This window comes from Branchiostoma lanceolatum, chromosome 12 (assembly GCF_035083965.1).
Source record: "Branchiostoma lanceolatum isolate klBraLanc5 chromosome 12, klBraLanc5.hap2, whole genome shotgun sequence".
Taxonomy (NCBI): Eukaryota; Metazoa; Chordata; class Leptocardii; order Amphioxiformes; family Branchiostomatidae; genus Branchiostoma; species Branchiostoma lanceolatum.
In genome coordinates, this window is record NC_089733.1 from 17,210,813 (window position 1) to 17,233,098 (window position 22,286).

The 22,286-nt window shown below is 39.7% G+C and overlaps 1 protein-coding gene across 1 annotated transcript; it reads left to right on the forward strand.

Annotated features, from left to right (window-relative positions):
• Nucleotides 1-1,479: 1,479 nt before the first annotated feature.
• Nucleotides 1,480-16,940, forward strand: LOC136446408 (homeobox protein Hox-A9-like). Its single transcript, XM_066444761.1, has 4 exons — nt 1,480-1,769; nt 10,587-11,307; nt 13,254-13,414; nt 16,687-16,940. Exons 2-4 carry the CDS (start codon nt 10,776-10,778, stop codon nt 16,846-16,848), a joined length of 855 nt encoding a protein of 284 aa, XP_066300858.1. The 5' UTR covers nt 1,480-1,769; nt 10,587-10,775; the 3' UTR covers nt 16,849-16,940.
• The last annotated feature ends 5,346 nt before the right edge of the window (nt 16,941-22,286 follow it).

Below are 22,286 nucleotides of genomic sequence, written 5' to 3' on the forward strand. Positions count from 1 at the left end.
GTGAAAGACGTACTGAAAACTTCAGAGCGGTATTTAGAAGCTTTCAAACGTAAATCTCAAAATGTGGCCAGATTGTTCAAAGAAACAGTTTGCCTCAGCCAAAGCCGAATACCCGAGACCTACAAAAAATCTACCATCATTAATACAAATAGCTTTATTCAACAGGTCGATTTAAAAAGATTACTTGTAAGACAGTGTCAGACCAGGCAATCCTTCAGGAGCTGTACTTATCGGTTTTATGTGTAGTTTCTTGCAATCAAGGAAAGTCCCTGGACTATCCAATATGCCCGCTCTCTGTGCGGACTAATGGTAGTTACCCGGACACAGGCAGGCCTCCGATGAAGATGAAAAGGGCAGCAGCTTAACTGTGGACTAGAAGGAGCGATACCGCACCGAGCTATGTAATCAGCAAATGGATGTCGGGGAGGGGGATGGGATTCAGAGTGATTTGCTGATTTCAACACAACCGACATGCTTCATATTTCGTAGAAGCAATATCCCGTGTGTTATGGAGTGCACTCCGTGTCTAGACTCCCCGGTTTCCGCCCAGATTGGGTCTTATTAGCAACAGGCCATAACAAGGAATTAATCCCCCTGGTCTTTGATGAGAAAGTTCAAGTTTGTTGTTTTTCCAATAGTCTGTATTGGACTTCTGGATTCGGGTAGTTCTTATCGGGTCCAGTTGATGTAAGGATACAAACAGCGCAGCTACAATAAGTCGGATATGATAATTCACAGAACTATAGACAGTGAGCTGTTTCTACATAGAAATCTGACATGTGAGGTATTCAGTTTGTTGTTGAACTGGGGACAGATTATATTCGATGTACAGTTTAAGAAAAAAGCAGACACAGACTTTGAAACAACTACTTACCGTGCTTTCTTGTTTGTTTCTCCTTAAATACGTGAAATCATTTATGATATGCAAAGGGGACTCCTAATGTTTTGATATATTATAACAATCGGCCTCAACTGCGGGTATTTCTATTTATACCAGTTGTTCTATTTCTTTCTTTCAAATCAAACAAGGTCTCTCTAGCGACCCGTGGAGATACTTAATGCAGCTTTTAATTCACCTTAGATACCCTGAAGCCAGTTCCTTACACTCATAATCATTACTGCAATATTGTAGTCCCAAATCACGGTGAAAAATGTGCCCATTACCGAGCAGTGAATGTGAATATCCACAGATACACACGGCCCAGCATGACTAAATGACAACATCTCAAGGGCGTGGTGGGGGAATACGAGTTAAATTGTAGCTTGTGCAGTACGACAAAAGTTTAGAAACGCCACCGGAATGTAGTAAATAAGTACATCTTTTGGTATGCAAACCCTGGACGAACTTGCCGGATAAATGGTTGCCGTGATTATGTCAATGTTTTATGCTCAAGTCAGTCAGAACGGATTAACTCCATTGGAGCATGGTGACGTCCAGGCATCAGCCGACGAATAGGAGACCGGTAATCGATAGAACATGTCGCTCAGCACATTTGTCTTACTTACGTAGCTTTTATTAAATCAATTAGGCGACATCCAGTCTGAATACGTGACTTCAGTCGTTTTCCCTGACCCCTTTATGATAGTTGTGATGGATGTAATTAATAACAAACGTATAGACGCGACCCCGGCGACGAACTCTGAGAAAAATTATGACTCCTGTCGGTTGTGGAGATGTGAAAATATAACGTCTCAAGGCCGAAGACGACCGCGAAGAGCACTAAGAAACCAACGTCGATGGCTGTAGAGGAGGCCATTGTCGTCGCAAGGTAATTCTATTTCTTTTTATGTAATTCCTTTGGTTTTATCGCGAAAACCAAAGTAATATGCATACCATGCTACCCCTGCATCCTTACCGTTCATTTGCTTGCTATCGGATTATGTTCAGGAGACAGAGCTTAATTGGAAAAAGAATATTACATTGTAATGAAGACGGGATAACGGATTGCCGATGTGCACGAAGTTGACAGGTTTGCTGTGCAATATTCCGAACACAACTTTGTAATAAATGTTTCTTCTATCTTTTAGAACGTGGCTTAATTGTCGTGTGAGTCCATACTTGCACGCAATTGCATTACATCAGGAACGCCTCACGGAATATAAGGAATGTGTTGCATTGCTACAAAAAAAGACATATTGGATTTGGAATCGCGTTATACAGAGAACGACATGAGAGTATCGGTAGAAGTGCACTTAACTCATGTATAAATTGCATTTGTGGTAACGGCGTTTCGCAATTTGGCTAAAACGCTACTCTCACTTAGACATGGTGTGTGTGTGTCTTTGTGTGTAATTTTATAAACGATAACTGCAATTTTCGTTCGAATTCGTTACGTTTTGCAGATCGATATGTTAAAATGTTAAAATCGTGACCCTATGTACAAACCGTACGGTTGTTTAACCCCTGAAATATATAGGTATCAATTTCAGCACGGAAATTACATAACACAGGTGCCCAGTTTGAGACGAAACCGCCATCTTTGTGCCATAGATAGCACCTCTGATATCTTCACATAAAAGAACGGGCAAATGAAAACCACACAGTGCGTCGGGGGGTACTGTCACTAAGTATTGAGGTGCGACAGTGTTACAATGAACAAGCTTTAACATACCATAGATGTGCATAATACAGGATGACCCGGAAATACAAATCAGTTCACCAAATATGTCGAGTCGAGAAAAGACGGTGACATTGCATCCACATCTAAGGTACGTAGGGCCCAACGTAGAACCTTTTCTACAAAGCACAGATTTCTATGTTCATTGTTTATTTCTTATCATCAATATTCTAAGTTCAAAATGATGTTTTATATATCATTCTATACGGCGTATAGGATCGGTTTTGAACCTTTCTGTATACTGCAGGCGTTTGATGCAGAGGTACACAGTTAAGCGTAAGGAATTTATTTTTTGAATACCAAAAGACATTTCATTTTTAACGATGGTACAAAAAGCGGGTTGATTTGCAACGCATAGCCTTTGGAAATACTTGATTCAAGGCAGAAAAATTATCTTCTGACGTGCTGTGTGTTTGTAGTAGAGTACGTGCTAATCTTACATGTAAATATGACGGATTTGTGTCCAATTTGGTTCGTCTAATCCGCACACTGAAGTATCTTGCGATTGTGTCCACTTGTCAGACCAAAGGTGGTGATCTGTGGACACTTATAGGTGACATGTTGTCCAACAAGGTCTTTGCAAACTACAAAGGAATGGTTGAAAACACTCACCTTCCATTTAACAGCAAGTATTCGTTCTTTCTGGTACAACAATATCGATCAATGCTTAGGGCTTCGTTGTAAAAATCCCATATGGCCACAAGCATACAACTACAGGTAACAAACATTTAAGACTAGTAACTCTAAGTCTCGTATAAAACGTAAACAAGGGCAGATAAGTCTTCTTTCTCTGTACGACTGTGTCTATATGGCAATTTAATAACATCACTTGGAAATAATTGTATGTCATTCTAAACCCGTCGAAAATAGCACGTTGGGAGGGGTTGAAAAAATTTAAGTTTTCCCAAAGAAATTGTAGTGAACTGATGTACATATAACATCAGAAATCCATAATATTAACGTTTGAATCTAGAGTTATTACTTGGCACTGTCCCATACAGAGTAGTAGAGTCTTGCTGTGGAGACCCCCTCTGGTCAGACTGCTACCCTTTCGCCTTGAACTCGACTAAGAGGTTGCATACATAATCGAAATATGTCTCTTGCGAGGCATTCTTCAGTTAAGGGGTTAGTCTCCTTGACGATTCAAATAGTTAAGACGAACTTCAACTTCCTTGTAATATTTTCCCTTAACCTTGGAACATTTGGTACTATTTGTAATCATTTTTCATTTGTCGAAATCCCGCATTTTGCACAATCACACTGAAAGTTAGATTTTATCAAATTTAAGATAAAACAAACCTATTGATGATATCGTATTTTCTATTCGACCCATCATTAAAACTATGTTGTTAGAATACAGTATATAGAAATACAGTATAAAAAGAACCGTTTCACCTTTGACCCTAGCTGTGTACATACAACCATTCTTCAGTATGGCTGAATGTTTTGATTCGCCAGTGTTGCAGAAAAATCTGGAGATGAATCAATTAGATTAGAACAACATTTGTAATATCTTTATTACATCTTTGATAAAATCACACCAACGTAGTGATGAAGAGCATATCTATCAATCAGATTGGAAGGCCGAGTTTTTGGCATGCCTTGGGGTGTTTTTACGGTCTAGGGTAACATCCAACCCACAACAGGTCGGTACGAGTTTTGTCCAGAAATTCTAACTTTTTGTCATTTTATCAACAAAATATGCAAAAAAAGTAAACGCAAAGCACATGGTAGTCAGAATGGAAGACACATCAAGCATCAGAAGTTAGCATGTGCATTCTACCATTATTTTTCAACCTCACGTACTAGAAGATTAAGAGGCCATAGAGAACTCCAAGGTTGAAGAATTTGTTTCTTTGACCTATGTTCTTTGTGGCCTATCATGCGCCTGACATTTTATAGAATGTATCAAATGGACATCGTTAGAATCTCATGGACATTACACCCATATAGATGTCAGTTATAGAACATGTCCGCCTTAAGTTAGCATTATTTCACGATGGACATCACTTGTGTAAAGTTGTGTCTCAGAGGTCGTCTCGTTTCCTTTGCGGTAGCCTGATGAACTTAAGAAACTCTGAACGTCTTGGCAAGGGTGTCGTGTTTAAAGTTTCGTGCTGAGAAGTAAAACGAAGGATTTGTTCCCGTATATCACTGCGGTAGTCTTCACAAACGTATCTCTTTGCCAGCACAGTTTGATGTTTAAAACAAGTTCTTAAACTGTTGAACTCATAGTCAGGTTAGGAGCTGCAAGACTCTTTGTCATAATGTATTTGGAATCGTTAGATATTTTGGTTGTTCACATTATATTTTGGTTGTTCACATGATTTAGTAGTAAAAATACAGAGCGTCATGTGAAATGTTTCGTATCGAACTGAGTGCTTTTGCAGCTACAGTACTTTATACAATGCGCTCTATTGACAAAGATTGTCTACTTAATTCTATAGTTAAGTGCTCAAAGTGACCAAGTGTTTTGTATCAAACAAGCGGAATGCTGTTGCAGCTATAGAATGCAATTTATCAATCCTTGATATCAAATTTATAGCGTTAAAACAAACTGATTTATATGATATTGAATAAAACAGCAAAAGTACATCGGGAATATGGAAAATTCTTTCACAGCCTCCCATATTTAGATAACCCTAACCGGCATAGATATCAAAATCAATTCGAGATATTTGGCAGGGAAGTGATGTTACTATACGGTTACTAAAGCCCAGACTGATCAAGTTTCTCACTTTTGGCAAAAAGCAACATCACGGAATGTAAGCAAAGGATATATAAGGAATTCGATGTCAAGTCTAAAGTTAGGACGAAACATAAATACAACAGTTAGCTATGCCGGCCGGAGGATATGTCGTGTTTACGTGCGTTTCTTGTCGGAGCCGGGTTGGTGAGGTTATCATGTGCAAAAGTAGCCGAGTCACCAGACTGTGCGGTCTACAGTGCATGTCAGGCAGTCAGGCGGGCCTCTTGGACTTAACTTTACGTGTTGGCCAGGGGCAGTGGTATATCTCTGCATCCGAACTACGGATTAGCGCATGGTTGAAGCGATGCCATCGCACATAATTCCTTCACGAGAGAGCGTGCCCTTTGGCCTGAACAATTACCGATGGAGGGCAGAACAGGGGCACAGCCGAGCAAACTAAAAACCTGCAGGTGGGTCTGACAACAGACAAGGCATCATCTGATCCAGATTCATACAACGGCTGCACCGTATCGTCAGTCGAGCTGATAATTCTCAGTGGCCACAGCGTTTGATATTCTGGTATGTTTCTATATAAAATGGCCACTACAACTATCTACACGACGTTGACATATGCTTTGGTAGAACGAACGCTTTTATGTGGCGGTCGATATTCATGGTTTTTCATGAGGTTTTCGTGCGAGGGCAAATGTGTAGGACGAACTATTTGTCTTCCATATATAACGTTTTGAAAGCTGGAATGTCCCCTGAACGTGCTCAGTGCCATGGGTGAACTGAAACATGGGACTACATGTTACAATTATTATGGTCTGCAAAACAATCAAGAACTGAAGGAAAACAAAATCGAAGGACGTTCACAATGACTTTTCCTCTGGTTTTCTACACATTCAATCTTTAATTTGGAGCGTACAACTCTCTTTGGATGAAGGATTTAGATAGAGTTCTATTCAGCCAAAAAAATATGGCATGCACACGTGGATGTGATTTGGAATTCTTCTGTATCATATATTTGCAGCCACATAATGGTACCCACGGCGAATGCACATCATTTCTGCTGGGCCTAGAAGCCCCCACTGTCCTCTGTTTCAACCCTGTATCCAGTGATTTGTTAGGTTATGAAGTCTGTAGTCCCTGGTAGGACTACCCACAATCTCGCACATCTATCATAGACAACTACAAACAACAAACAGTCAAAAAGGTATTAGAATTCACGACTAGACTACGCTGGCCAAACACTAGGCTTATAAACACAATCAAATACAAGTAAGGAAAAATATGTATCTTTGTGACCAGCTATCTTACCTGTGCCTTCTACAAAGCTTTATGTTGTTCGATGTGGGCCTATTCTAACAAAGAGTGACAAGAAAATGTTTTATCCAGACGACAAAGCAGGATAAATACATTTCTGTGCAACATATGTTATCATATGTTCCCCTATGCGTTTTGTATGGTTGCATAGCTGCCTCGAAAGCAACTCTACTCCAGTCGAGTAACTATTTATTTCATTTATGACATCTGTTTTTTAGATTTTATAAAACCATTATGATAATTTCTTATAATTTCATGGAATCTTGAAAAACCATGTCTATCCTAGAGAATCAAATAAATTGAAACCAAAAAAGTTATTTCTGTGAAAACAAAGCAAACATTAAGTGAAAATATCATGAAAAAATACTAGTAAGCAAAGCTTTGTGATTGATACGATTTATTCTAAAGAACCAATGTGAGGTACAGGACACATATTGCAATCGTTAATCATTGTAGATTAGAAACATATTGATATTCAGACATAAAAGAAACACACACAATTCCCTACATGTGTAGATACGTTTTGTACTACTACTACTATCAAAAATCGAGTGTACACTAGTTGAATACATCTTTGATGGTTTAGATTTTCCTAGTAAAAATACTGACGTTCTTTAGTTCTGTTATTTAATGCGAGTTTTCCTATTCGTAGACTAAATAAACGACTGACTTCCTTGATTGAGAATAGCACAAATCACTTGTCCGTTTTCCATCGAACTTTCCAGTATTAAAACTAAGCCCGTACCCCACATCCAACCCCTCAATCTCGCCAAGAAAAATCACATGCTATCAGGTCAGACGTTATTCAATGTATGACGAACTACGTAACCTGTTGAAAAATGTCTTTCATTCCAACAGGAAAATTGGTTTCTCCCAGTGTGCAGTCTAGTTCGTGCCGTTGACAAGGTAAAAGTCAGCCGTGTTGTGGAAAATCCCTCTAATTCGGGTCACCGCGACTAAATGAGCCTGCGGTCCCGTGTGGTTTTATTTTTCAGTGCAACAGTTTTTCTTTCCAAAATTGAAAAGCCACAGCGGGCTTCATCTTGTACGGTTGATCAAAATGTCACGAGTTTCTTTTGATGGAACACTACAAGTCGAGGGCTGTTCATCGCATACAGAGTACTTTCTCTCTGGGGTAAATGCTGTCACTTCATTAAAAAAAAAAAAAAAACGTATGCTTATGGAGGACTTGTGTAAAGCAAAAAGCCTGCATGGATACTTATGATGTGCTCCTCACAATTATAAATACACTTTACTTCACAGAATTTTTGATTGATGCGTTTAGAAATACGTTCTCTTCAAATCGAAAAGAAGATTCACTCTATCCTCATCGTTAAGTTGGATATATACGATCACCGGGTGCCCGTGGACCTTTTAATTAGAAGTAACTACATTTCAAAGTAATTCGATTGTAATCAGTCATAAATGCATGCATACAGGAGCGATGAGATTCAGGTCTAATGGAAGATAATGCAGTTGTTTCTCGCGCTGATTGCTTGGCGGCATCTTGTTGTATAAATCTAAGAAGACTGCTTCAATATTTCAGAGCAATTAGCGTCCGATAATCTGACTAAGTCGACGTTTCGGAGAAGCTAACCCTCCCCTGAGTATTGTACAAACTATAGCACATCTTGTATTAATCTTGTCTTTATGACATGAATGATGTTACTGCAATAGTAGAGTAACTTCTAACTCTGTTACCTAGCCACTGGGTTCGTCAGAATCAACTGCTTAGAAATATTGATTAAAGGAACCATCGGAAATCATCTAAGGAGTATCTGTTTCTCATTTTCATGCAAAAAAACAAGATAGGAAAATACAGAAATAAGATACTCTCCCTATTTTTCTAGTTTAAAGATTATGAAAGTTAGACAAGAGAGAAAATTCTTTCAATCGAATAAGTACATTTCATTCTCGATTATCAAGGTTTACAAAACTTCTCTTCTAATCAGTAAATTTCAGTATACTTTCTACAAACCTTCATAAAGTAATAGTTAATGTAGGTTTTCCACAAAGCTTCAGATATATACACAACCATATTTGTTTGTAGCACCAAGATATTCAAACGACTATAGTAACTTTTGTAACATTTCGATCTCTTCGCTGAGCAAGAAACAAAAACACGAGTAAAAACACGACACAAATAAGTTTAACAGCACAAACATTTTATTCTCGCAAATTCTTACAACGATAAGTATTCAATTTATCGACAGTGGACTTAACTGATTTTGATTTGTCTTCTATTCAAGCTTACCAAATTCCATCAAGCGAAGACCAGTGTTACTGGAAATAAATATTTTCCACAGCGGAGTACGGTTGAATTCCCACTCAACAGATATCGAAATTTAACGAGTGCTCTCCATTACATTTTACGCGTGATTGTCCATAAAAACTTTAGGAGATCGTGTTGTTGTGAACTCCCATGTTACGTGTATAAAGGCGAAGAGAATACGGGAGGGGAGGGCCGGTTAAAAGCCAATTTTGTTATCATTGTGTAAACTTGTCGCCAGAGAAACACGTTGAAAGCGACACTACGCCCCCCTCCCTCCTCAACTCCCAGTTGTGTTTTGCTGTTGATTTTAACACTTAAAATACTTCCTACATCGCTTGCGGTTGACAAAACTAACACTTAGTAACGACTAGGCTGCTGTAACATCTCTGCCGGATATTTGCGGTAACTATCATAAACTTGCGACTTGTTGCAAAAGTCACCATTTGTAGTTGGAAGAAGACTTTACCCCCAACAAGTAACTGTGAATGAAAACATTCGTAAAGATTCAAAAGGAATCTGTTTTTTTCTTTACAATACGTTATACGCATAATTTTATTCTGAAAGTATACTGTGTATACAGTTTTAGTCATATTCAACATCTAAGTACTATTTTTGTTTTCGTAAGTTGTGTACATGCATCATCAATGTGGATATTCTATTTTCTTGTGAGAAGAGAAAAAAAATTGAAGCGTTTTGCGGTCACAAGGAGCTTTTACGTACTCCATTATTAACCACGCTGTGGGGAAGCCATTTACTGCAAGACTAACCATGTAATTTTCTTACAAACTCTACATGCAGTAACTTTCATGTCCTCCTTATACGGACGTTATTCACTCGCCACCTATGACCCGCGTATAGATCCTTGTGTTGAAAAAAAAGCCTTTCCCTCTCGGAAACTTTAATCCACAATTGGCAGATTTATAGTCTTTTAATGAAACTAATAACCGGAACGATATTGTTCATTTTCTGTATTTTGACATTGTGTGGTTTGCCTTTTTTGTTTGGAAGATTTTCTTTGTTTATTTTCACTTGAGAATCTCGAAGCGCGTCTTAAAAATTGAATGGGGACGACACTTTTACGCAAAGGTCGACGGGGCCAAACATGGATGTAATGTCCCGGAATCTTTCATCGCTAATATCACGGCTTGACATGCTTGTCAAAACGTCGCAAAAAGGGTTGTATTTCATGAATCGGTAGTAAGGTCTGATGTGTTGAGCCTTTACGACTAAAAGCCGCTAAGTGCATATCGGACGTGTTGGGTAGAAAAAAGTAGGCAAGATTTGGAGGGTTAGCCCTTGCGGAAAGAAAATCTACGCGAAATAAAAGTAAATGTACTCCTAAGTCCATTTCTGCGCAATTTTACTTGACGATATACTATATAGGCTATTTCTCTAACGACGCTACAAAATAACCGCGCATATAATACCTATAACTGCACGTTAGCTCGGTGGAAACGTACCTCCTAGACGCCTGTTTTGAGCTGATCTAATGCTTTATAGTTGTTACGTGGCTACAAATGGGCGCAAAGTTTAGTCTGACTACTCTCTCTACTGATCCACAGCCTATGAAAGTTTCTCACAACTCGTGAAAAGTAAACGGGTGAGCGCGGGTCATTATTTTGTGGGTTCGCCAATGAGTGTCAACCCCCGCGTTGACTGATATATGGTTTGTTTATTACAGACGCCGCTCTCCCATTGGCTCTCGAGCGATCACGTGGTGAATTTAGGACTCTCTCAAGAGGCATTGATTTCTGGGGGTGAACCTGCGCCGGCATAGTTTGTGACTATCACGCCACGGATATCAAAACATCGCCGTCAAACGGCGTCTGACAAGGGCTGTATATCTTCTACCAGCCGCCATAAACACAGGATGGCTTATCCGGCCAGTGAGACATTCCAGGCCAATTTCTCCCTTTCCGCGGGCAAAAATGACTTCGCACTGGGAGTGAGTCCACCGGCCGGGATGGACGGTTACTGGCTGCAACCTTTCCACGATCTCAAACCGCGTGGGGAGGCAGGGGGGTGGCACCTGCCCGGACTGTGTATGCCGAAAGGCGAGGCGCACGCGGACGGTCTGCGGTTGGGCCCCCTGGGGTACCCCTGTCGCGAGGGCAAGGACATGAACCTGACTGACACCCGTAGAATCCTGCCCTCCACTTTCCACCCGTTTTACGATGTGAGTGCAGGTGCGCATCACCGGGACCAGATCGCCAGAGCGCAGCTTCACAACACCGCCGCGTACGACTCCAAGTGCTGCCAGCCCCAGATGAACAACGTCTGTACCTACACGTCAGCCTCCTCCTCCGACCGGACCGAACAGGTGAGCCAGGCCTGGGACGGGCAGGGATGCCAGCCGGCCGAGGGACCACCGACGCCCGCCCAGGGCAACTCCACTGGTGACGGTAAGACTCCGTGCACGCTTCTAGACACCTCGCTACACACAGGTGAAAGAGTCACTCCTCTTGTCTTTATCTGCAACAGAAAAGTAGCAAAAAAATTACTTGTTTGACATTTTACAAGGATTTCGACCCGAAGGAGCAAAACTTGTAGGATCTTATCAAAGATCGCTGATGTTCTGAAAACTAATGTTTTCAATTGAGCTGTGTGAAAAGGGTAAAGTAGAACTGCTATTCACCAGCACAAATTTACGAATATCAGTTCATATTGAATTGTTACAAGTATCGCTGATCAAGTCAAAGCATCACGTTAAACTTCGGGACTCTAAAAACGGTCAGATTTACCAAACTGATCAAAGGCATCACTCATTTATTCATAAACGTCCGATTTAGAATTGATTAGAAACGGGCATATCTTACTATGTTCATATATAGTATGTTTGATACGTTCCATATGATCGTAAAATGGCGAAGAGCTTCCACGATTTCCTATATCTATTAAGCGCACACATTATCATGTTTATAGAAACTTAATAACCACTTGTTACCTTGCCATAACGATGGCACTAAGCTACAGGTCATGTGGTAAGAATATTCGTGGTTTGGGGGTCACGAATTTACGGGAGAGCGGCGGTTAAAACTTTATGCGAGCTATTTTCACTGTCGGAAAAGTTTATTTGCCTACACGCACACGCGTCGAGACCTCCAGTTTTTGGTAGAGAAATGCCCCTCTACGACTCGCGACAATAGTGCAGGCTGTGCGTGGCGGCGTGCAAGGAGAACAGCATGTGTTACATGTATGGGAACGCCGCACATGTAACACTTACAACCGGTGGACACAAATTGTCTACTCTATAAACTAGGAAAAGTCTTCAAACATATCTTACATGATCTGATGTAGTGTCTGTCAAAAACAGACAGTGCAGTCTTGTAATTTTAGCCGAATTTCACACCCTTCAATTGTGTAGTACCATCGTCTGTCATAGTAACTAAAATAAAGATCTCAACCCGCCCAATTGACATTGTCCAAGAAAAAGGAACACGCACATATCGTATAATCTCTTTTCATCAATCGTATCGTTCCGTTTACAGGAAATAGAAGCAATTAGCATAGTACAAAACGCCTCTAAATGGACGTACAATCATCGTCGTATAGTTAGTAAATCAGATTTAGCCTCGCTTGCGGCTTGGCGAGCTGCCAACAATAAGAGTGTTAGGCAGAATCGACTTAGCGATATCTGCTGTGCCTACAGCCAGGTATTTAAATACGGTGTTGGTTGCGTGTATTTCGGATTTTGGAAGGACGAGTAAAAAAGATAACATTCTGATATCATTCATTATTTCATGCATCACACTGATATCACATACATGTAAAAACATAACTGTACTATATTTCAAAAGGACTGAAGCGAACGCCAAGCGGTGGGTTGAATGAGGAGGGTTTTGTAATCTTTGCGATCCAAGAAGCAGTTCATGATAAGACGATGTTGACATGTCTCGTATTGTATTTGCAGACCTACGCAGATTTAGCCGATACATGGATGCCGATCACTGCTACAGTGCTTAAAGTTGAATAGCCGCAAAGATTGACACAATGTTTCTATCTCACGTGCTACCAAAGTTGCCCACTACGGTTGTTGCCAAAAAGAGTCTGATACAAAGTACCCGAAAGGCTGAGATCAAAGTCAAACATCGTCAACAAATAGAATTTACAAAACCTCCCTTACTTTAATGCAAAACGTCGAGTCTCTAAGTAAAAATGCTCTGCTGATTTTCTGGATACCTTTTAGGTGTGACCTGTCATAAACGTCAAATGCTTTCGCTCTACCTTCTAATTCATGGCCTCAAGTGATGAATATTATTTTTATGGGACAAAGAAATAAAATACGACTTTGTGGTTGTTTCTAGACATGTAATTAACCATTTAAGCTGTCCTTTTACGGTTTATGTAGTGACTTCTAACTGGATGAGTGCGAAGAGCACGCGGAAGAAGCGGTGCCCCTACACGAAGTACCAGACCCTGGAGCTGGAGAAGGAGTTTCTCTTTAACATGTTCGTGACGAGAGAGCGGAGACAGGAGATTGCCAGACAACTCAACCTCACGGATAGGCAGGTGTGTACAGGGTTCGAACCCCTAGCAGTCCCCAATGTTGTATACCCTTTGAAAAGGCACTTAACATCTATTTTCGACTCAGGTGAAAATGAGTGCTTAGCTTCGGTTAGGGACAGCCAAACCTAGAGCAGGTTAAAGAACCCTCCACACTTATTAAAAATTGTAACCCTGTGTTAGTGACCAAACCTGAAAGTCCGGACAAGGAACGATATTGAAGCTTACCACAATCGATTATCCAAAGCTGAGGTACGAATAGCTGTGCTATCAACGTTATGAATAAAGAAGATGGTATGACCAGGTCTCAACAAGGCAATGTCCAGATGATGCTAAATGGGAGATAGAAAGAAAAAGGAACTCAATTTTGTGTAAAATAAATTTTTGTAGCGTATTTCACATGATGAAATCTATTTTTTGTTATCACCTTTTGTGTTTTCCCCAAATTGCTATGTTTCACACCAGAAGTATAAAACAATACACAACGACACAAAAATGTAGGATCAGTTTACAGGCGAGGTAAAGGCCACTCTTGTAGACACACTTAGTAACAACATCAAAGCTCCAAACATGACTTCTACATGCAATGTAACTTCATAAGTAACGCGGAGAAACGAACAATAAAGAATAACTCACATTTTATCATGGTATACGAGGACCTATTCTATGCATGGTGACCCAATGCGGATTCCTCTTTGACCATGCTCTACCGTGCACATACCGGTGTAGTTGCCATGTTTTCTTGGATTTTTAGTTCTCCCTTAAAACATCAGACTGGGCTGTTAGAAATTGTACTGACAATGGCTGGCTGGTACTCCTTGATAACGGACTTATCGCGCCAAAAACAGTCATTTAAGCAACTGGATATGATTTTAGAAACGGTCAGACGTTTCAAGTAGCATTCACTACTTTTCGTCAGTGCCTTTTCGTCGACAAAAAGAGTGGATGTTACTTGAAACGTCTGACCGTTTCTAAAATAATATCCAGTTGCTTGAGTAACTGTCTTTAGCGCTGTCTTACTACCTGGATGTCCAACCTTCATAGACGTACCTGACTTATCAGTTTCTAGTCTAAATCTAAAGGCGTCATCCAGCCGTGTTTGTGTATCTATATTCTGTATATGTGGTGTTCCTGTGTGTCATGTAGTTTTGTCCAGTCATGTTTTTGAATGGACCACAGGAAGAGTAGCTGTTAAGATAATTGTGGATCCTAATAAACTCAAACTCAAATAACCCTTATAGACCACGGATATGGCATTGAGGTGTCTCGGAAGGGAGACAAAGTCTGTTCCGTCCCCGGATCTTGTCCAAGGCCGCAGAGATAAGACTTGTTTTCTGTTTACAACCATCGCAAATTGTGCTCAAGATATACCGAGCGAACTTCCTTGAACCTCCTTGAAAACGTCAGGATTAATTTGGGAGACATTCCCACGAGCATATAGAAGGGTATAGGTGTATATGAAGAAGGGTATCATTCTTACATTTCTAGTATGTCATGCTTGGTAGACCTTCGTTGTCGAAGATGACTAGCTGTCAGTCAGTATCTCATGCCAGAAAGTACGAAAACCACAAAATCACAGGAAAGCTCCACCAAAAGTGTTGTAAACAACCATCAAAATTGGCAGGCACACATTACACTATGGTCATCAATATCTCTCTCATCCTTTTATCACTATGTACATTGTACATGTACAATATTACCGTGTTATGGGACCATTATGTTTTTCACATGTGCATATATATTTCTGCAAATGATATAAGAAAGTATTTCGAAAGTAGACATATTTCTGTAAATAATATACGAAAGCTCTGAGAGTAAAAAGAACATATTTGAGGTCTCCAATGACCCCCAAATAACCCCTGTTTTTTCACACCCATACTGTTCCACATTCCTAAAAACATGGTGATGTACTGTACTTATGCAGTAGTAAATATGGCAGTTAAGCTCTCTAGAACTGCTCTTTAAGCCGCCTTGCTACATTTTAGGGCCTCCAAAACCTTCGGCTTGCTCGTAGAAATGTGCAGTTAAATAGTCGCACCACAGCGAGCAAGCAGTCTGCACAATTTGTATAACCAAGATAACATCATAACGACTCGTGTTAAGACGCTCCTCGCTATGTTTCATTCTTACCAGTTCAGCAGTGGGTCGGTAGTATTGATGTCAGTACCCAGGGAAACGAGCTTGAATGTCTATTCAACAGTGACGAAAGAGCCGAATTATTTAAACAAGTTACCACGAAATACCCCTACTTTTACACATTCACGGATGAACAAAAAGCTACCTTTCTCTTGAAATCACAGAACCCCACAAATACTAGAAAAAGTGGGACTTTTCGTCTTCCACTGCCTTCAAAAAAGAAGTCAAACCCAGCTAGTTTAGATAAAGCCAACAATTGTATTTAGTACCAGTAGCCTATTGTTACAACAAAGTCAGACACAGTTTACTGACACATGTATGTTTTTCCCTATGTCTTTACCATGCATTTGCAATTAGCCCACGGGCATGAACTTGCAATAAACTTCTCCACATCTCTAAACCACAACCAAAAGACACATCGAAAAAAAGATAGAACAAAGTGAGATTCCAAAGTGATGCTGTTTGTATATCATGTACAATTCATGTCAAAAGCATAGTACATTCATGGGTTTATATTCGACACCATATCCACGTTATATGCCAGAAAAGAAAGTAGACTACATTCTTGTACTTGTGTTTAAAATGTCGGCTGTCTTGTTGGTAAAGACAGCCACTTGGATACTAGTTGAAAAAGGTCTAGAATTGCTGTAACACACCGAATTTTGGGCTGCCATTTGCTTGGTGATTTCTAGTATGTTTACGTTAGAGTTATCAACTTCCATGTACAATCTCGTACAGCAGTAGAGCTGCAATCCCCAACATTCACTTCATAACAAAACTACAAAAATTCATCTTCCTACTTAAATCATCCCACCCACCTATCAAGAAAAACAAGGGACTTTTTATCTTCCACAGCTTCAAAGAGTAAGCTAAATACGGTGAAGTAGATATAGGACCGTATTATAGACTAGCACTGTAGTTTAATCTTCACTGACTGTTTCACATGTACAGTCACTCAGTTCACGTTTGTGCGATATCATCAATTGTTGTGCTCTTGCCATCAGTCTACCGGCACGAATCTACAATGAACTTCATCATTATCATTTTGTATCTCATTGTTTGTTGTTTGCATGTATAGTTGTAGAAGACCTTACGGAAGTCGCTGTACTTTTGTTATGTCAGTAAAGATTCTTTATTCGTAGGTGAAGATTTGGTTCCAAAACCGCCGCATGAAAATGAAACGAATGAAGCAGCGAGCCATGCAGCAGCTAATGGAGGAGAAACAACAACAGCAGCAACAACAACACCCGAACCAGCAGCCGTCCCAACACTTACAACAGGTCCAGCCGATTCCGCAGCCATGATCGCCCATCCACCCGCTTCTTCTGCTATACTAGCCTCTACCAGGCTCCACAGGTCGCTGGAAAAATAGTAGAAATTGGCCAAAAAGACATTAACATGCCAGAGGAGTTAGCTAGCCATGGAGCACAGTTTAGTTTGCTATCTGTCTATTTGGCGAATTTCTACTATTTTTCCAGCGACCTGTGGAACCTGGTAGAGGCTACTGCTATACGTCCAACTGTACACTTATTGTAATCGAAACGTGCTGCTTGATTTTGTAACATTGTATACCACGTCGTTCATATCATAATGCGTCCTGGAAGTTACAACAAATAGGGGAAGGTGTGTTATGATTGGGGTTAGCTTTGAGAAAAGGTCAAACGCAGGAATTGTAAGCCAGTGTTATTTGGGAAAGCCGTATGTTAAATCTTTGTAAAAGTATGCTATGGTACTGGTGTAGAATCAGATTGAGTGTAAAAAAAAAAGAAATGAAGAAAATGACGTCTTCCAGTGAACCTTTTTCATTCCGTGAATGTTTTTTGAGCATGATGTGTATGGTGAAGACAGGATGGGCTATTTTGTTTGCGAGACACCATGTTTTATTTTGTGTCCGTTGTGTGTGTACCTTGCTTGCCTGCGAAAAACGAAACTCTATGTTTATACATTTATATTATAATAGCTGACATGTGTAAATAATTTGATAGCATATATATGTGTACATATCCCGTGACCTGATAAAATATCTTACTTCATTTTCATGTATCTTTTTGAAAACAATATAGTTTGCGAACATGCTGTCTCAAAACATTGAATGCTTTTAACCTGAAGCTTAAACTACACGTGTCCATGCAATGTATTACTTTTTATGCAATGTAATCATACGGATGCATTCTCAATGTCCCCATATGTACATTACTTTACGTACATTACTTCCGAATTGATATAAAACTCTTACATCCATGATAAAATCTGTTTTGATAGAAAAAAATCCAGAAAACCCACTACCAGTTATGATTCTTTGCGTAAAAAACGAAGCAGGCAAAAATTGTGGCTTTTCTTTCTCGTTTGAATGCAATTAAGAAGAAAAAGCAAAAGTTCTTTTCGTGTGCTTTCAGCGGTGTTTATACTAAATGTTGTTCAGTCGACTCTACCGACTACGTAGGGGCGAAATGTCGTGTCTCAGGGTGTAAATATCCCGAATGGGAAAATGCCAAAAATATCCTCTTCATTCAAATGTTAGCTACTTTTGGTATAGGTTGTTTATATGTGTCATCATGATCATATACGGAAACAAGGGTATATCAGATCCATCGTTTGCTTGTATCTGTAGTGGAACGCTGTCTATGTCAAGCACAGGTATCAAGTAAATTTTGTATCGTAACTTTTAGAGTAGCTGTACATGCCGTCTTACAATCATAAAACTAGTTATGCATATAGAGAAAAGTTTTCTGCGCACAGAGTATACACATATGAAATTGCACGAGTCAAATATATCTGTATCAGATTTAGAAGCTAGTCTATTAATGTCTTCTTTTTCTTCTGCACTCATCTTTGCTGCTTATGTATATATGTAGTACATACATTATGTTATTCAGCTTCGAGCGAGTGTAGAGACATAGCCCTTTCTCAACAGCAGTGACAATATTGAATTTAAATCGAAGATACAGCAGTATCATACAAGAAATGTTCAGCCTTTTTGTTTTTATTTTTCGTTCTGAATAAAATGTGTGCCAAAAGCTGCAACTGTCTGTTGGATTGTGTCTGAGTCACTTCTGAAAAAAGACACAACAGTCCATTCACTTATACTCTTAGAGTAAAGTGTAGTTTATTTCAATATCTACAACGTTAATCTGAACTCATGTGTGTAATGGCATTGTACTGTTTTGAAAATGATATAAGAAAGAAATATGCGCTATTCCAATGAATTCCGATCTTCAAATGTGTACAAATCAAAATTGACTGTGCCATAGTTAACTCAAATGAAATGCATGGGCATCGAAGAAGCTACATTCTACTTAAGTAAAAAAAAAACTGATTTCTAAGTAGACATACAGTACGATCGCACGATGCATCCTGTATTGTCCCTGTTTCTAAGTTCCATCCAGGAAGAGAAATTATACTAGTACTGTACGACATCTCGTCCTGTCTCTCTAGGCTTTTGCCAATCGCGATTTCCACATTTTCCTGTACAAAATTGGCGATGCAACGATTTTAAGTGTTCCCTTCCTCTATACAGTCAAGTCAGACGCTGGCAGAAAACCAAAGATTTGCAAAATTCGTTGATGCCAATATGTCGCGAAATCTATACAATGGGATGAGGTACTGCAAGCCCATAGGATATAATCATGGTCTCACGCTGCCGATGAAGTCCTTATTCTACAGTTGTAACTATATTTCAGTGATCGCTTGCGTTTCTAGTAAGTTCGCCCTTTTATCCAGTTTATGATATATGTATTTGTCAGCAAAAGAATCGGGAAAAGGAAGTTAAAAGGAATCTTATTTCCTCCCAAGAAGCAGACATTTGGAAGCGTGTATCGAGACCACTTGTGTTCGTACTGCGCTATTCGTTAATCCAAAAAACGGGGTTGCATGGCAATACACTGGTGTTGTCTGTTGCGTTGATAAAGAAAAACCCTGCATGACCCAAAAATACTATTGATCAAACATTTAATCCCCGTTAGAACTTGTAAATCTAGATAGATGTTAACTTTTAATGCAATTCCCGTTGTAAATGCAGGATATGCCTAGAGCAATATTTGCTCGGCTACACAGTTCAACATGACAACATGCCTTATACATAGAAACACAACGAAATATCAAAACAGCATATGAACTTCTAGATGCAGATAGTTTGAACTTTGTGTACGTTTGATGTCGTGCTCTCTCGTAGTTTGATTTTGTGTAAAATGTACTGATTTAACTAGAATATTTGACTTACAAATATCATGACCACTCTCTATAGGCCACGCTGTATAAATATATATAATCCATGCCTGCTTCGTCCGCTGTGTACCAAATACAACGAAAAATACACGATAGTGTACAACAAACAACCGCTTGTAAACATTCCCAGTCCCAACATACTCTATTCAAAACGTCTGTATTTTCCAAGCAAAAATGACGTTGAAATGCATGTATTTTTGGGTTTGGCAATGCTACGAATGACATATCCGAATGACATCTTTGGTCAGGTGCTGTACGTTAGCTTGTCCTTTGAAAGTTCACGCATACCAAATTAACAGGGGTGTTCTGATGTGAGTGGCACATTCACCCGGCTAGTGTCAATTTCACAGGCATGGAATTTACAGTTATGATGTGCGAACCACACCACTTCAATATGCCAGTATTTACTACAACTACTGGCTAGGGTTACAACCACGAACGTAGGCGACGGTGGATGAGAGTTCGTCTTGTGTTGATTCTACACAACAGACGATATGCAAAAATGTTGCTGAAAATGTCAACGTGGATATATTTCATCTGAAACGTTCTCGTGTCATATTCTTTTTCAACAAACCACTGCAACCTATGGCAACGACATAGTTAGGAAATCAGTACGTTCATTTTATTCACAACTCTATCTCGAGGCATTTTCTTGTGTCAACTCTACCTACAATAGACAAAATACAAAAATTTCGCTGAAATTCTCAACGTGAATGTATTTAATCTAGAACGTGATAAAAACACTTTCGTAATCAACACACCACTGGACACCCATGGAAGGGATATAGTTATGTCATCGGGGTATTTATACATGTTGTTCACAACTTAATTTAGAGTCCAGTACCGGCGAAACAAGATAGTGTTGTGAGAAGACTATACGGAACAACTTGAGTTCAAAGTTTGGAAAGATCAGCTTTTGACGGGTAAAGTTACATTTCAAATTCAAACCATGAGGTTAAAGAAACTGGGGTTGGACCCTGCAATTTATTTTGCCGTATTCTTGGTACGTCTGTTGCAAAGGGTGGCACGATCTCACTAAGGGCGTGTGACTGGCGTTTTTCTCAAGTTACGTCTAGTCGTGTTTTCTAAGACATAGTCGTCAACATTGTTACAGAATTAGGACACTTGTATGTCCTGTATTTTTGTGTGGCCGTGATGTTATTACAAACACTTTAGATATTTGCAGATGACAAAATGTGGAATTGAAGCATTTACTAGTATCCAAATTTTAAAACAAAAGGACAAAATTTTGTCGCTGTCTTAAATTGGGTGACAATATCAACACACAGTTTAGCACTGTATTATACATCTTAATGTCGGGTACATAGTCAGTACAAAATAGCGATGGTTGCCACTTACTACATATGTCCCGCTGAGCAATATTGAAAATATATAGAAAGACTTGCAACGAGTTTAAGAAACGCTCAAAACACAACTTAAACCCATTGCTCGCCGTTTAGGCTGCAAATCTGATGGCGATATTTAATTGAGGACCTTGTTAAGGCTATTTGCAACTCCGTGATAAGTTAATGCATCATCACACGAGTGTAGTGCAAATTCGTTTATTCTCACCCGCTACAACAAAACAAAGTCAGTTAAAATAAGCCCAGGGAATATTAGAAAATAGCATCACATTATTATAAAATTTTCCCAAGCAATGGTTTTTGGTAGTAGACTATGGTTTGCAAAATGTCTCTTGTTCAACATCATTCTACCACAAATACCATGACACCTTCACTGTTATAAGATCTTGAATGTTTTTGTTCGGAGCCAAGAAATCTACATAAGTTGGAATGTTGGTTGCCGTAAATATCTCCGTAGACTTCATTCCAACTTTCCTCTACGCCACATGCTTCTAATCATCTCTGTGATGAAGATTTATCAACTCGGAAATAATCGGAAGAATTCCAGTCAAGTTCCTGGCGTGGGCAGTCGCAGGAAATTTCAATAAGTGGCACCTGTTGGAGTATCTGAGTTGTTTTTCTCGAAGTTGTCGAGACGGTAAGGTCTCTTGGCTTCGGGGGGAGCACTCTCGGGGGGTTGCCTCGCGCGGGCAATGACTTTACATGGTCTATATATAAACACACACTGAGCAAGAAATACTTTATTTTCAGACCAAACAGGTCCAAAATTGCGTCCGAAATTAATACCGAGAAACAGAAATATAGAGCTATAAAAACAGCATGTTGTTGTTTTGGTCTGCGCTATTTTAAGAACCTGTCAAAAAGAGTCTGAATGGTTGGTGTAACTCTATAAAAGCCGTAAGTCAATTGTGACATTTAGTCGCAGGTTTCATGTCGGTCCAGAAATGGCGAAGAGGTCACTTTGGGTCACAGCCAGTATATCAGGTGGAGGTCAGGGGTTACAAATAAGATACCGCATTTGTAGTTTAACTGCGCGCAGTGGGAGCTTGTTAACCATTCCCTCATTGGATGAGAGAAAAATCGATCAAATGACATGTGTTACACCCTTGAATATAGATGTTGACATTGACCGTACCCCAAAAAAAGACCAAGAG